Genomic DNA, 14,568 nt, shown 5'->3' on the forward strand with positions numbered 1-14,568 from the left:
ATATATATTTTTGTCTTGTTATTAGCAGAGAAAATGTAATGTTCGTACAACTATATACAATGAATTCTAACAATCTAAGTGGGAACGGGGTTAGGGGGGCTCGAAAATATTTCCAATCACCCAAGGGGGGCCTGACTGAAAAAGGTTGGGAACCACTGTTTTAGAGAACGAGGGCCATATCCAAGCAGACACAATAGAGGTTCCACTGACACCTGTTGACCGATTGCTGTAGTGATGTTTGCACATGTTGCCCTCCAAAATACTTGAGTTTTGCTGCATTCCTTCTTTGCAATGCAGCCTAGTCCCTACATGAGTCTCACATATTGGACAATTCTGTGAGGTCCCCGTCTTATACTTACTATAGATATAAGGAGAATATTATAACTCTTTGTATCTGTTCCAAATTGAAATGTTGGAAGGTAGCTTCAAGATATGAACCCAGATACCATCATGCATCACACAGTTAAGCAGAGTACACCAAGATGTTCTCAACCCTCCAAGTTGGTCTGCATTTAGATTGAACATTTCCGAGTTGAATTTGGATATAAAGTGTTTTTAGTTCTTTGTGATCCAGGAAAAACCTCTTTAGTAGGTGAGAGTCTCTTGAGATTTCCAATGAATTGGATTTTTTATACACATAATGTCTGACCTGTAAATATTTTTAGAAGTCTGTATTTTGTAAATGGTAATTCAAATGTTGTAAGTCTTCCACTGTCAAATAGACCATTGTGATAATACCTGCTCTTTGCTAGGGTCTAAAATCTGGTCTTAAGCTTCTTCCATGACCACTAAGCATTAGTTATCAAAAGATTCTGCTTAGCAACGGGGGGTAATTCGTTCATTGTCTTAGAGCAGATTGACAGGAGAAACTCCTTACATGTTTAACACTAAATCCTGTACTTTCTACTTCTTACATTTTCAAAACCAACCTGTTACTTTAGTTTGAATCTGCATTTGGTGGAGGGATCATTATTATTTCGAAACATTGAGAGCCTATCTTTTGGTGGCTATGTCCCAACATTGAGACTAATCACTCAAACATGATAAGCGCTATTATACTGTACATGTTCCCTTTTTTTAACAAAGCCTTTTGGGAAGAGGCGTTTGAGGCTCTTAGAAAAGAAATCAAACGCATCACAATTCATGCCATCTTGACTTTTGTCTTGCAGGTTTCACTTCACTATCTAAGAAGAAAACCCTTCAAATGATATATGTTTAAAAGTCATTACACACTGGACTATCTTTAATGCACTTCTCTCTAAAACCTTGGATGAAAGGACCCTACACACTTTGAGATAATCAGACATAGTTGTTGACTGCAGCGCTACGACGTGTAGAAAATCCTTCTTTGATTCAGTTCAACTTTAGAGAGCGTGGGATAAGAGGGTCAGAAAGAGGATGAGGGCCACATGGGGACATTTTATTTTAAATTGAAATGATTTTGATATTTTATTCAGAGGAAACTTTTCTGAATTCTGACTTTACTCTGAGATCTAGGAATATATACATGTTTTAATTGATCGTAATGCAAATCTCAGAACTCTGAAACACAGAAGAGGATTAGGACCACATGTGGATTCACTTTTTGGATCTGACCTGTTGAGATCTCCAAATCAGGTTGAATACTTAAAACGAAAGTTAGTTATAATCAAATATAATCAATTATATTCTTGTATAACCCACAATGAAAATGCTTCATATTTTATGATGTTCTAGATTTACAGTATAAACAAAAAGCAAGTGGTTTGTTAAGTTGAGTGTGTAAGGCCTATAATGGTTTATTGGTGTCACTGATAAGAGAAGAGGCAGTTTCTTCCTTCTCCCCTCACAGCGGTACACAGGGAGGGGGGCTCCTGACTTAAGGAGAAATACATTGAGGCCTCAAAAGGGTGGTTATGTCATAGCCGAGAATAATATTTTGCAAGTCCTGCAGAGTAGGGGTCATGTCCTTTTTACACAAACATGGGAAGGTGTGTCTTATGCCAGAGCCATAGAATATGTCTGGTCATGTCCAGTTCTTTACATCAGAGGCCATGCCCAGTTTCCACAAATATGGGTATGGAGGAGGTGTCTTTGGGTTTTTCTATCCTGTTTTCGAGCATAAAGACACTGGCAGATGAGGAGGAACTTTCTTTTTGGAGAGAGGGAGAGAGGGGGGGGATCCCCTGGTATATTGGCTCTCGGTAACGCTCTCTCCCTCAGAGCTGGGTTTTTGCTCTTGGTAAGGTTCTCTCGAACTTGGTAACTATTGCGTAAATCTATGGGTGTGTGAATGTTAGTACCCACCATCTGTGTTTGGGAAATAGGTATGTGTTTGTGAATGAAACTCCCCGCCATCTGTGCGAAAACTAGGTTAAACTTCCCGCCATCTGTGCGAAAACTAGGTTAAACTTCCCGTCATCTGTGCGAAAACTAGGTTAAACTTCCCGCCATCTGTGCGAAAACTAGGTTAAACTTCCCGCCATCTGTGCGAAAACTAGGTTAAACTTCCCGCCATCTGTGCGAAAACTAGGTTAAACTTCCCGCCATCTGTGCGAAAACTAGGTTAAACATCCCGCCATCTGTGCGAAAACTAGGTTAAACTTCCCGCCATCTGTGCGAAAACTAGGTTAAACTTCCCGCCATCTGTGCGAAAACTAGGTTAAACTTCCCGGTATCTGTGCGAAAACTAGGTTAAACTTCCCGCCATCTGTGCGAAAACTAGGTTAAACTTCCCGCCATCTGTGCGAAAACTAGGTTAAACTTCCCGCCATCTGTGCGGAAAAAAGGTAAACTGCCCCAGCATGATTGGGAAATAGGTATGTGTTTGTGAATGTTAGTTCCCGCCATCTGTGTCGGAAAAAAGGTATGGAATTGATGTGAACTGATTTGGTGAAAGAAAGTTTGAATGTGCTTTTTATTAACAACGGTCTTTTATGAGGAAAAGCCTCTAAATTCTATCGGGAGATTTTAAATGTCACAACTGAATTGGGCAGTTGAAGTTACAATTTTGGTAATAAATGTAAAACTGTGAATTAAAGTTTCATATTAGAACATGATCACAGCATGATAGGTTTAGTATGATTATAATGTTGTAACGAGAGAAGGCAAAAACCCTGTATTAGTTTGGACCTATTTTTCTTCAAATAAACTGATCCCACCTTTTGGATTGGGACAACTTAAAAGACATCTGCGCTCTCCTCTCCTGCTTGAAAGGTAAGATCGCACCCTGCCACACTCACACTTAGGTAGGGCCACACCTCATTTACTGATATCAAAGTCCTTCGGGATTGCTTAAACAGATTTAGGGGGTTGTCTGAATTGAAACAGCAGTTAATTTAACCTGGTTCTTCGGGGAGTTAATAGAGGTGAGATCTTGCTGATCGTTGGTGGATCTGAGCCAAGCAGTAAACTTACATAGACTCAATAACTTTGGTTAGGTCAATTAGGAGGTCTGAGTAATTTAAGTTCGGAATAAATTATACCGGATGACTCCCGACTCTTACAGACCAAAACTGATTTTTTCTTTTGAGTAATAAATCAGAGTTCTTACTTAAATGTCAGATCTATGAAGAAAGTTCTGAAGGTTGTCATGAAAATAAATAAAATATATTTTAAGAAAAATCTGATTTCTGAGATTTTCTTGAAAAAAAAAATAGAAAATCTGAAAAAAAGGTTTAATTTTTTTATCAGAATTCTGACTTTCACTAGTAAAGAAAAAGTTGAGGTCTGACCAAAGTGATTTTTATCTGACTTTAAGTTTCACATTTTCTCACATGTTCCTAACCCTCTTCCATAGACGCTTCTTCCTCTCCATTCTTTGGTGTAAATAAATGCACTTGTGTTCACTTCCCCCCCGACTCTCTCAATGTTATTTGTTGTTGTGTGTGAGAGTGTGTTGGTAAAAGAAATGGCCTTGCATTGCCTCTTGTTTTATTATTTATTTTAGGCTGAAGACTTATCTGCAGAATTGGTCAAATACACTGGAAGTGAGTCAAAAGAGGAAGATGCTAAAGACGTGAAGAAGTGCTATTGGCCACTGGTGAAGTGTGTGACTGTCAGGGGGCCGAAGAAGGGTCTTCTCCAGCACGTCACACTTGTGGATCTTCCTGGAAACCGGGACCGTAACAAGACCAGAGACACAATGTGGAAAAAGGTGATTTATCCACACGCAATGCTGATTATTGTGGAACACTGACAACGTAACCGTTATTATTTTCTGTATTCCCCTCCAGGTTGTTGGAAGTTGTTCTACTGTGTGGATTGTGGCTGAGATCAATCAAGCAGCTTCTGAAAAAGAATCCTGGGAGATCCTGGAAGAATCCTGCAGCCTCATGGGAAATGGTCACGAGTGTCAGCAGATTAATTTGATCTGCACCAAGTCTGATAGTCTTGGAGGTTCAGATGATCAGTAAGTGGTTTAAGATGCAAAAGTACACAGTTAAATGTACCATCCAATTTAGACACTGATGGCCAAGAGGAGAAACCATGGAAACATTGATTACGTTTACAGGCACATTAGTATCCTTGTTTGGATGGTATTCAGGGATATAATGTTCACTTGAAACAGGATCAACCAGGGTATCCATGATCATAACAGTATCCGTGTTTCTAAAATGCCTGCATTGATTCCTCAACATCTCAGCCATTTATTTCTGTCCTAATGTTGTTGCTTCACAAACACTTAGTGATGCTGGATGAAGCTATGTGATCATTGGTCATTGAAAGCAAGATGGAGATGCGTAGTGATATCATATCCTGGAATATATATGCAGTTCATGTCATTCTTCAAATACAAATCTTTTCCTATAGGTCAGCAGCTGATGTTCGTGCTCTGATACTAAAACAAAACGAGCAAGCCAAGATAGACGTGAAGGCAGAATTCAGCAAACTAAAAGACGTTAAGGTGAGTTATATTGAATACAAAAACACAAATATTGTCCCAAACTGCAAACCTGCTTTGATATTGAAACTCTTTTGTTGTTGAAACAATTCAGTGAGGAATGTTTCAAAGTTTTCACAGTGAGCTCCAAAGAGTTGATGAAAAAGAAACGTCTGGATCCAGATGACACATGTGATTCAATTCTCCATCAGTGAGCCAGGAATGACAAAATGAAAATGCTTTGATCTCTTCTAATAAATATGTAGAGATACTAATTGAGTATAACATGTAAAGTCAAGAATGTAATTAAGTATGTTACATTTTTTACAGGAATTCCTGCAAGATCTCAACGACTGGCAGACATGGAACTATGTGTCTGGAGCTCTGGGGGTTCTCTCTCTGATTCAGGCAGCCAGCAGCAGAGAGAGAGGAACATCAAGTAACAACATCTTTCACTGTCTTTCATATTGACAGAAATAATAACATTCATCGAAAAGAAGTAAGCTGCATACACTAACATGTTGTGTACAAATGGTAAAGTCAAAGAAAGACTGTTCACATGTGATGTTACCCGTGGAGCCAACAAGGTATTGGATGAGCTGAGTGTGTGTTGCTTCAGAGAGGATGCATTGCTACAGTTTACTCAAAGCTTTTGTATTTTTTGCTTGAAACACAAAGCCCCATATTGAATGATGGTTGTATTGCTTTAACTAATGAATGTGTTGTGTATGGTTTCAGGCTGACATAAAGACGGCTGTGTCCATAGGACTTGAAGAGAAGCTGAGTCATGAACTTGATCAAGTCAGGGAACCCATGGACCCTTATGGCTTTTGAAAGATGTCTCAGTGGGGGGGGTTAAAACATCAAAGAGTTCATGTGAAGAAGTCTTAAAGTCGGTCCTTTATCCTGTAAGTATTTCAGTTGGAATTAAATCAAAACGACTCATTTAGCACAAAATATGGATCTGTCTCTTCCAACATTCTGTGTTGTTTCAGACAAAGAAAGGTGGTGCACTTCACAGGTCACTGAAGTGTGGAGTTGAGAATGGTGGCATCCACAAACCAAGAGAAGGGGAATGAAAGAAACATCAACATGAAGCTAACTTCATGTTTGACTGACAGCATTGAGGAGGAATTGAAGAAGACCTTCCCGTAAGAAATGACTTACTAAACACATCAAACCCTGTGTTGGATCAATTGTGTTTTACAATACATTGAAATACATTATTGAAATACAAATGTGGTAAGGCCTTCTGAATGTAAGCATTTCTTTGTGTTCATACGTTTTAGAAATGAAGGAGAAAGAGAACCATTCAACGGGGTCATCAATACATTTCCACTTGACACAGAGGAGGAGATGAGGAAGAAGGAGTGCGGAAATGTCAAACTGCAGCTGACATTTCTCAAGAGGTCAAAGACCCTATTCATTAGTCCATGATCAAACATGTTTGTCCAGGCCAGGGAGACTGTAGTGGAAGGGTGATCAATAGAATACATATTGATCAGTCAGCATATTCATATACATTGTACTGGAATAACTCAATATGAGCTGGAGATGGCTTTGAAGAATGACCTGCAGCTGTAAAGCGGACCCTGTCCCAGTTCATGAGGAAACTCTCAAGATGACAATAGAATATTCTGATATTGGGCAAAGTGCACCCCCTGCTGGTGAACACGTGCTATCACTTTGAATCATGTACTGCTTTTCCAGGTACAATCTGGAACAAAGAATCAAGGGAAAGATGAGCATAGTCTGTAACATGTTCTTTTTCAAAGATGTTGATATTTGCTTCACATTCTCTCTCTAAGGAAGAAAAGATGAAAACAAACCTCAAGAAACTCCTCCGTGAGCGTAAGAGAAGGATCTCCAGCAGCCTGACAACAACAATGGAGGAGACCATGAAAGAATGCTCTGACAGGAAGACAGAAGATCACTACAGACATAGAAATACACCTCTACACATTTTGATGTCAACATGTTTCAGTTTGATGTAGGAGCAAAAGAAATGAAAGGAGAAGGCACGCTGAAAAACATGAGGGGAACGATTGAAATGCACGTTCATGGTTCAAAAGACGTCATGTTTGATAAGGCTGAAGACGCCATGATGAAACAGCTGAGAGACCTGATGCTTTGTCACATTTGATATTTCCTCCTGCAGTCAAATGAAACTAGGAACACTGCAACACAAACATACATGTGCACACATGTCAGTGTTCAGTGATCAATATTTCAATGTTGATTTAGTGGGAGATCCCGGAGAAAGTGGAGAGCACGATGCAGGAATCAATCCAGCTGTCACTCAAAACAATTGGTGTCTCCATCCCAGGTGAAGGAGACACATCATCACAAACAATACTGTACATTTCATCCTCATTTAAAATACATTTCCATTCGTGTATTAAATGAATCCACTTGTTTGAAACAATATGTTTTGGGTTTTTAGATGTAAGTGCTGAGCTTGAGATGGTAAAGAACTTCTACAATGAACTGACCGAAGGCCCAGATGATGATGCAGTTCTTTGTTGTTTATTGGAAAGTTAATAACATACAAACTGAATATTCTCTCCACTGTGCCTTAAACTTGATTGAAACACTGCAGCAGACGTGTGAAGATTACTGGTGTTATTGTTTTAATATCTGCAAGTTTCAACAGAAAACTGCAATCCAACATTAAGCCAGTCTTTTTGTTTTCATCTTGCTGCTGCTCTGTCTCTTCAGACTCCAAAGCAGGTCCAGTTACATTTCAGCTAATTGCATTTGAGACTGTGGTGTACTACACTGTGGAGCTTTCTCTTTTCACTGGGATTTATATGCATTATTGTCAATTAGCTGCTTTGGTTTGGGAGCTGTAGAAAAGGGGGCAATAGGAAGCTTATGAGAGTCACAGTACTGTATGTTCCTGTTGGGTTTTAAATGAGAGCTGTGTATGTTTTTGTATTGTAGAATCCATTTTGTTTTTCTGTTTTAATGACATTAAATATCTGCTTAATGTCAAGAAAAAGCATTTATTTGTAACCGAACATGGTGAATGATTACAGAACTGAAAATAAAAAAACGTTTACAACACCTGTGAAAACACTCATCTCCTTACAACACTATGTAGCCCTTTTCAATGTTGGCTTTACATGGTTCCTAATGTGTTGCTTTCAGTTTCATTCATTTTCCAGTCTGGGAACAGCAGAACTAAGTCTTTTGAAACACCACCTGTCTGCCAGCATGAGAGCCCCACCCCCCCCTGCCCGCCTCACTACTATCCCTCCCTTGGGCCAGAGTGAATACCACACCCTATTTGAGATCAGGCCGGGGTTAGGACTCTGTTCTTCTCACGTAAAGCACAAATCCAATCTTAAATAAGTCAATGTAAGATATGCAAATGGTACTCTTGAATCATCTGATGTTGAGAAATCATGTAGTGATTAATCTAGCATTTAACTAGATTGCCATGCCTGGTGTGTTCAGAGAACAGATATATACATGTTAAACACCACTGCCTCCAAGTGACTGAATTGAGCAATAGCATCTGTGTGAAAACATGTTTGATTGAACTGAGCAAGTGAATACATACAACCCATCTAGGCAGATAGGTCATGTTTAACAGTGTATTCATTGACGAGAGGAAAGCATAGGTTCAGGTTCAGTCAATGAACAACTTTATTTTCTTGACATTAATAAAACAGCATGGATCAGAGATCAATAAAGCTTTCTAATACTCCTCTCCTTCCTCATCCTCATCTCCCAGGCTATCAGCTCCAACCTCCTCGTAATCTTTCTCCAGAGCGGCCATGTCCTCCCTGGCCTCAGAGAACTCTCCCTCCTCCATACCCTCACCCACATACCAGTGCACAAAGGCACGCTTAGCGTACATCAGATCAAACTTGTGGTCCAGCCGAGCCCAGGCCTCTGCAATAGCAGTGGTGTTGCTCAGCATGCACACAGCCCTCTGGACCTTGGCCAGGTCTCCACCAGGAACTACAGTGGGCGGCTGGTAGTTGATGCCCACCTTGAAACCAGTGGGGCACCAGTCCACAAACTGGATGGAGCGCTTGGTTTTGATGGTGGCAATGGCAGCGTTCACGTCTTTGGGAACGACATCACCACGATACAAAAGGCAGCAGGCCATGTATTTACCGTGGCGTGGGTCGCATTTCACCAACTGATTGGCTGGCTCGAAGCAGGAATTAGTGATTTCTGCCACCGAGAGCTGCTCATGGTAAGCTTTCTCTGCAGAAATAACAGGGGCATAGGTGGCCAGAGGGAAGTGGATACGGGGGTAGGGCACCAAGTTGGTCTGGAACTCTGTCAGATCAACATTGAGGGCAACATCAAAACGAAGGGAGGCAGTGATGGAGGACACAAGTTGACTCATCAACCTGTTCAGGTTTGTGTAAGAGGGACGCTCGATATCAAGGTTTCTACGGCAGATATCATAAATAGCCTCATTATCAACCATGAAGGCACAGTCAGAGTGCTCCAGGGTGGTGTGGGTGGTCAGGATGGCGTTGTAGGGCTCCACCACAGCGGTGGACACCTGGGGAGCTGGGTAGACGGAGAACTCCAGTTTGGACTTCTTGCCGTAGTCGACGGACAGACGCTCCATCAGCAGGGAGGTGAAACCAGAGCCGGTGCCCCCTCCGAAGCTGTGGAACACCAGGAAACCCTGAAGACCGGTGCACTGGTCGGACTGAAAGAAAAAGAGAAAATCATGAAATAATAATAATAAATGTATTTATATAATACAAAGACAGCAGTGCCAAGGGTTCACAGCTAATGATAAAAAAGCGTATTAGTGCACAGCATGTAAACATATAGATTCAATGAAAAGAGATCAGAGATAAGAGGGTGCCATACCATGGAGGGCTTTGAATGCGATCAGGAGGATCTTAAACTGAATTCTGCAGGGTGGAGGAAGCCGATGCAAGTGGGCCAGAATCGGGGAAATATGCTCACTTTGAAAGAGTGATACCAGATTGTTATGTCTTGTGTTTGTCTAAAACACTGAACAGCTCTACATTTTAAAACATATACTTCACATATTTATTATTAGTTATGACACTTGGCTTTTGCAATACTTATTTTTGCCATTGACCACAATATGATTGCATACTCCTTGTATGCGAAAACCTACTTAGCAATAAACTGATTCATCTCCATTTAATATTCTTCAGCAAAATTGACTTCTGTTCTAAATGTACTGACCAGCTTTCGGATTCTGTCCATCAGCAGGTCGATGACCTCCTTGCCGATGGTGTAGTGTCCTCGGGCGTAGTTGTTGGCAGCATCCTCCTTGCCAGTGATCAGCTGCTCAGGGTGGAACAGCTGGCGGTAAGTCCCCCGTGCGCACCTCATCTAAGGGTAATGAGCATTAGATTATTGAAGGTTTTGAATGACAGAGGGGGGAAAAGGTTTATGATACTTTTATCATTTATAATGAATGAGAATGTACCGATGACAGTGGGCTCCAGGTCAACAAACACTGCTCTGGGGACGTGCTTTCCAGCTCCAGTCTCACTGAAGAAGGTGTTGTAGGAATCGTCCACTCCTCCTGAGATGTTCTGGTCACCAGGCTTCCTGCCGTCCGGCTGGATCCCATGTTCCAGGCAGTAAAGCTCCCAGCAGGCATTGCCAATCTGCACACCAGCCTGACCAACGTGGATTGAGAGGCACTCGCGCTGTAAAAGGGAAAAAAGGTTGTTAAGAAACTATCATAAAAGGAAGCTTAGTGGCTGATTCTTGTGCAAAAGCATGTGTGTAACATACATACTAGTGGCATATCATCACATGTGGGAGGACTGCTCTATTACTATTTTAATAAGAACCAAACATCATATCATGATTTAAGTCACCTGACGCACACATTTGTCATCTGAACAGAAAGACAGTTATAATTAAAAACAAAAAGAGACTAAATACTGTTTATACGTCAAATACCGAAAGCACAATGAAGCAGTTGTTGGCAGACAGGTGGCACGATTGGACGTGAATGTGGGCCAGTGTTAAAGCTCCCATGTCATGCTTTTCCGGTTATTACCCGTCCCCTTGTGTGTTATGAAGGTTTTTATGCATGTAAACGGTGTGCAGAGTCAAAACCCTCAAAGTACACCCTGTAGCGAGTAAAACTCTAACACAGAAAATACCTCCCCAAAACGCCTCGTTGGAGATACGTCACTGCCCATTTGATTCTTCCGGGTACCGCCTGATGTCATGCGGTACCCGGAACGAAATGGACCAATCCCGAAGAGCTATGGCCACACCAGCAGCGGCGTGTTCCTCCTCCAGAGGTTCGAAGAACCGGCATTTCACAGACGAAAGCTTCCAAAACATTGCCCAGTTTGAGGCCGGATATGCACAGCTTGTTTGGACCGTTTGGAGCAGGGGAAGATCTGGGTATACAACCTGTAAGTTTGCATTGTTATTTGTGTATTTATCAAACAAGACTGTTTAAATGTGTAAACTGTGTTGGACTGCTAAGCCATTGACACAGTGCTAACTGTGCTAACTAAGTTGCTAGAGTTTCCATATATCAACTCTAATATCAGCAGATGGCCTTGCATACATGTATCTCATAGCAGGAGAATGTCTGCAGTCACACACACGGAATACTCATACAGTATACTGTACTGTGATTTACCGTACATTGTGACCGTACATATACTGCATGTAGCTAACGAGGCTAGCTGTATGCTAGCGCAAAACAATGTATTCATGCAAGTTACATTGTATGGTAGCAGAATACCCGTATACGATTGCAATTATAAACACGTTATTGCTAGCCTAATATGAACCACTAGCTTTTGTTCATAGTAGTTTTATTACACTGCATTATAGTTGCCTTTCCTCCAAGCTAACGTTCATATCGTGTTAGCTACCAAGGTAAACAAAGCTAGGTTAGCATATTAGCAGGCAAGCTGTTCATTACACAACTACTACTAACGAATGTAAAACAACTAAGTTTCTCTAATATTTTGTGATTTGCATTTGATTTCGTCCAGCCAGATCCTGGCGGACAATCCATGACGTGCTAAAAGGCACTTCTACTACTACTGAGGCGTCGTGCTAAAAGGCACCGCACCGGCTGTGCGCAGGCAAGATGCAAGGAGGAGGAATGGATGATATACCGTGTATATATGTATATTTATGTTCATTTTGTACATTTCTAAAAATAAAGTTTAATGGAAATACTTAGTAGGCCTATCCTTTCTTCCCTGAATTCATATATAGCAAACCATGATTTGATTTCTCATCAAACAGTAGTAGTTTATAACGGGTAAAAATAACTTACTCTTTGTTATGAGCGGCTCGTAGGCCACAAAGACAAGGAGACATACACGAGTTTACAAAACCACGGCACATTTATTGTGATAAATGCAGAGATAGGTGGTTGAGAGGATCGCAGAGTTAGTCTTCCTGCAGCCGCTTTGGAGAGAGACTGGGGCCGTAGTGTCCGGAGGTGTCCGTGATCGTGCTGATTAGCCTCTTCAGCTCCACCCCATCGTAAGACAAAGGCCCTGGGGCCGTCACACTCTTCTATAACAACAGTTAAAAATATATATGTATATAAAATATACGGCTGTGCCGACGCCATGATAAGACTGATGTTACGCTGAGAGCAGCCGGGAAAAGCACTGTTAGACATGGGCGCAGCCTCTCTGGTGGTTGACTAATCAGAACGAGTGGCCGAGCTGACCAATCGGAGCACACTAGGCTCACAGGGAGGGGGGGGCAAGAGCTCCAACGAGTCGTTTAGTGGAGAAAGTGAATACTGCTGAATACACATGCTTGACAGAGATGCTGTATGCGAAACCAATGTGAGTTTGGAAAATTGCACAGTATAAATCTATTTTAGTATACCTCAACAATGTAATTATGATCAGTGGAAATGGCCATGACATGGGCCCTTTAAGAGAGGAGACTACGCATTTACATTTTCTGCAACTGTCTCACACGGATTGCGCCACTGCCACACCCCTTTAGGAGACTAGTGGCGTGGCAGGCCAGAACGTAAACACACATAATAATCATCTAATTCGACCTAAATAAAGTAAAAATTGGAACCATGTCTCTCATCTCTCTAATGTGAAGACATTAGAGAAAACACGTCGGTTTGCTATCCTGGCTCCAAAATGGTGGAATGAGCTCCCCATTGACATCAGGACAGCAGAAAGCTTACACATCTTCCGGCGCAGACTGAAAACTCATCTCTTTCGACTCCACTTTGAGCAATAACATTACTAACAAAGCACTTACTAACAAAGGACTGGCTTATCTAAAGCCAGTTGAGTAGCACTTGAAATGTGTTGGCTCTATGAAACCTGATGTACTTATAGGATTCTGTTTTCTTCAAGTTTGTATCTTCTTGGTCGAATGCACTTATTGTAAGTCGCTTTGGATAAAAGCGTCAGCTAAATGCAATGTAATGTAAAGACACTAAAACGAGGTCGACACAAATCCGTCGCAGGAAAAAGAACTCTCGCGAGATTTGGGGAGACAGAGCGTTAATTTTATTTAAATGTCGGCAGCGAGTAATCATTTCAGACAGTACATTGGAAAAACGCCCTGGTCCACTGAAATTCGGAAAAAATGTTTTATCTGTGTTAATATCATGTTTTAAATATGAAACCATTAAACCTGGCCACTAATGAGACAGGAAGTATATGTATTTCCAACAATTCGCGCCGATTGTAAATGCTTCACTTCAACATCTTGACTGTGCCGTCGAGTTACACTTAATTTACCAACACCACAGTTAAAACGACTTATTAATGACGAAGCTTGATTTACCAGCTTACACCGCAACATTTTTGTTTCATTATAAAAATGATGCGTCGTCTTTAAAGAGTAAGCGGTTAAAAAACGTTAAGCTGGTTACGTTTTCGCATGATGACAGACGTTCAGACTGCTGCATTTGGTTAAATACACATCCTCTAAGTGGAGAAAAGCTGTACTATCGTACTCACCATTTTTCTGAAGATGTGACAGAGGGTTTCGATAAAGAAGAGGAAAAGGCAAAGTTATCTCTCACGGCAGGGCCTGTATGAGTCCAGGGTAAGAAGTAACAGGTGTATTTTTTCTAGGCGGGGCTATTTATACTATCTTACGCGGCGCAATTGCTGCGGAATCTGATTGGATGAAAAGACAAGTGGGTCCACTTCTGATTGGTTGAATTCTTTAGAATTTTTTTTAAAGAAACTTTATTGAGCCATGTGCTCAGCAGGAAATAGTAAGCCCTCCTTTTATATTCTTTATAACTGACTCTGACAATAGCTTGTTTATTATTGTTTTAAATTATGCCATTTTTTTCTCTTTTGTATCTTTATGCGTAGTTATAAAGAACGTAACTATTTATTTCAATGTAAGATTTTTTATTAAATCTCAATTGGTATTATGCATTATGCAATTTGTGTTGCTGCACTATCAGGTCCAGAGGGCACCACTGCACTACTTCATCACAACATTGCATCTTTACCTTTGCCCTCTTGCTCGATAAAGTATTGTGGGTCAGAATAGCCATATACATATGCTGGCTTCCATACTGCAATATGCAGTAGGGCAGACTTGTAGGTTTTGCTTAATGACTTAATCTGTTTCTGGCATACCAAATAGTACAGTTGTATGGGTAAGGGAACCCACAGTAATCTCATTGTTCTCCATTGTATTCTGTCCAGTTTTTGTGTAGTACTTTTAACTGCTGCTTAATAAAGCATGTAATC

The 14,568-nt window shown here is 41.0% G+C and overlaps 1 protein-coding gene and 1 pseudogene across 1 annotated transcript; one reads left to right on the plus strand and one right to left on the minus strand.

Moving 5' to 3' along the window:
* Positions 1 to 2,812: 2,812 nt before the first annotated feature.
* Positions 2,813 to 5,935, plus strand: LOC117487602 (nuclear GTPase SLIP-GC-like). The gene is made up of 7 exons (XM_034136222.1): positions 2,813 to 2,845; positions 3,929 to 4,135; positions 4,215 to 4,390; positions 4,792 to 4,885; positions 5,192 to 5,360; positions 5,600 to 5,769; positions 5,857 to 5,935. Exons 1-5 carry the CDS (start codon positions 2,813 to 2,815, stop codon positions 5,330 to 5,332), a joined length of 651 nt encoding a protein of 216 aa, XP_033992113.1. The 3' UTR covers positions 5,333 to 5,360; positions 5,600 to 5,769; positions 5,857 to 5,935.
* A 2,553-nt stretch (positions 5,936 to 8,488) lies between these two features.
* On the minus strand, positions 8,489 to 13,849 carry LOC117487611 (annotated as a pseudogene).
* Positions 13,850 to 14,568: the final 719 nt, after the last annotated feature.

This window comes from Trematomus bernacchii, unplaced genomic scaffold (genome assembly GCF_902827165.1).
Source record: "Trematomus bernacchii unplaced genomic scaffold, fTreBer1.1, whole genome shotgun sequence".
Taxonomy (NCBI): domain Eukaryota; kingdom Metazoa; phylum Chordata; class Actinopteri; order Perciformes; family Nototheniidae; genus Trematomus; species Trematomus bernacchii.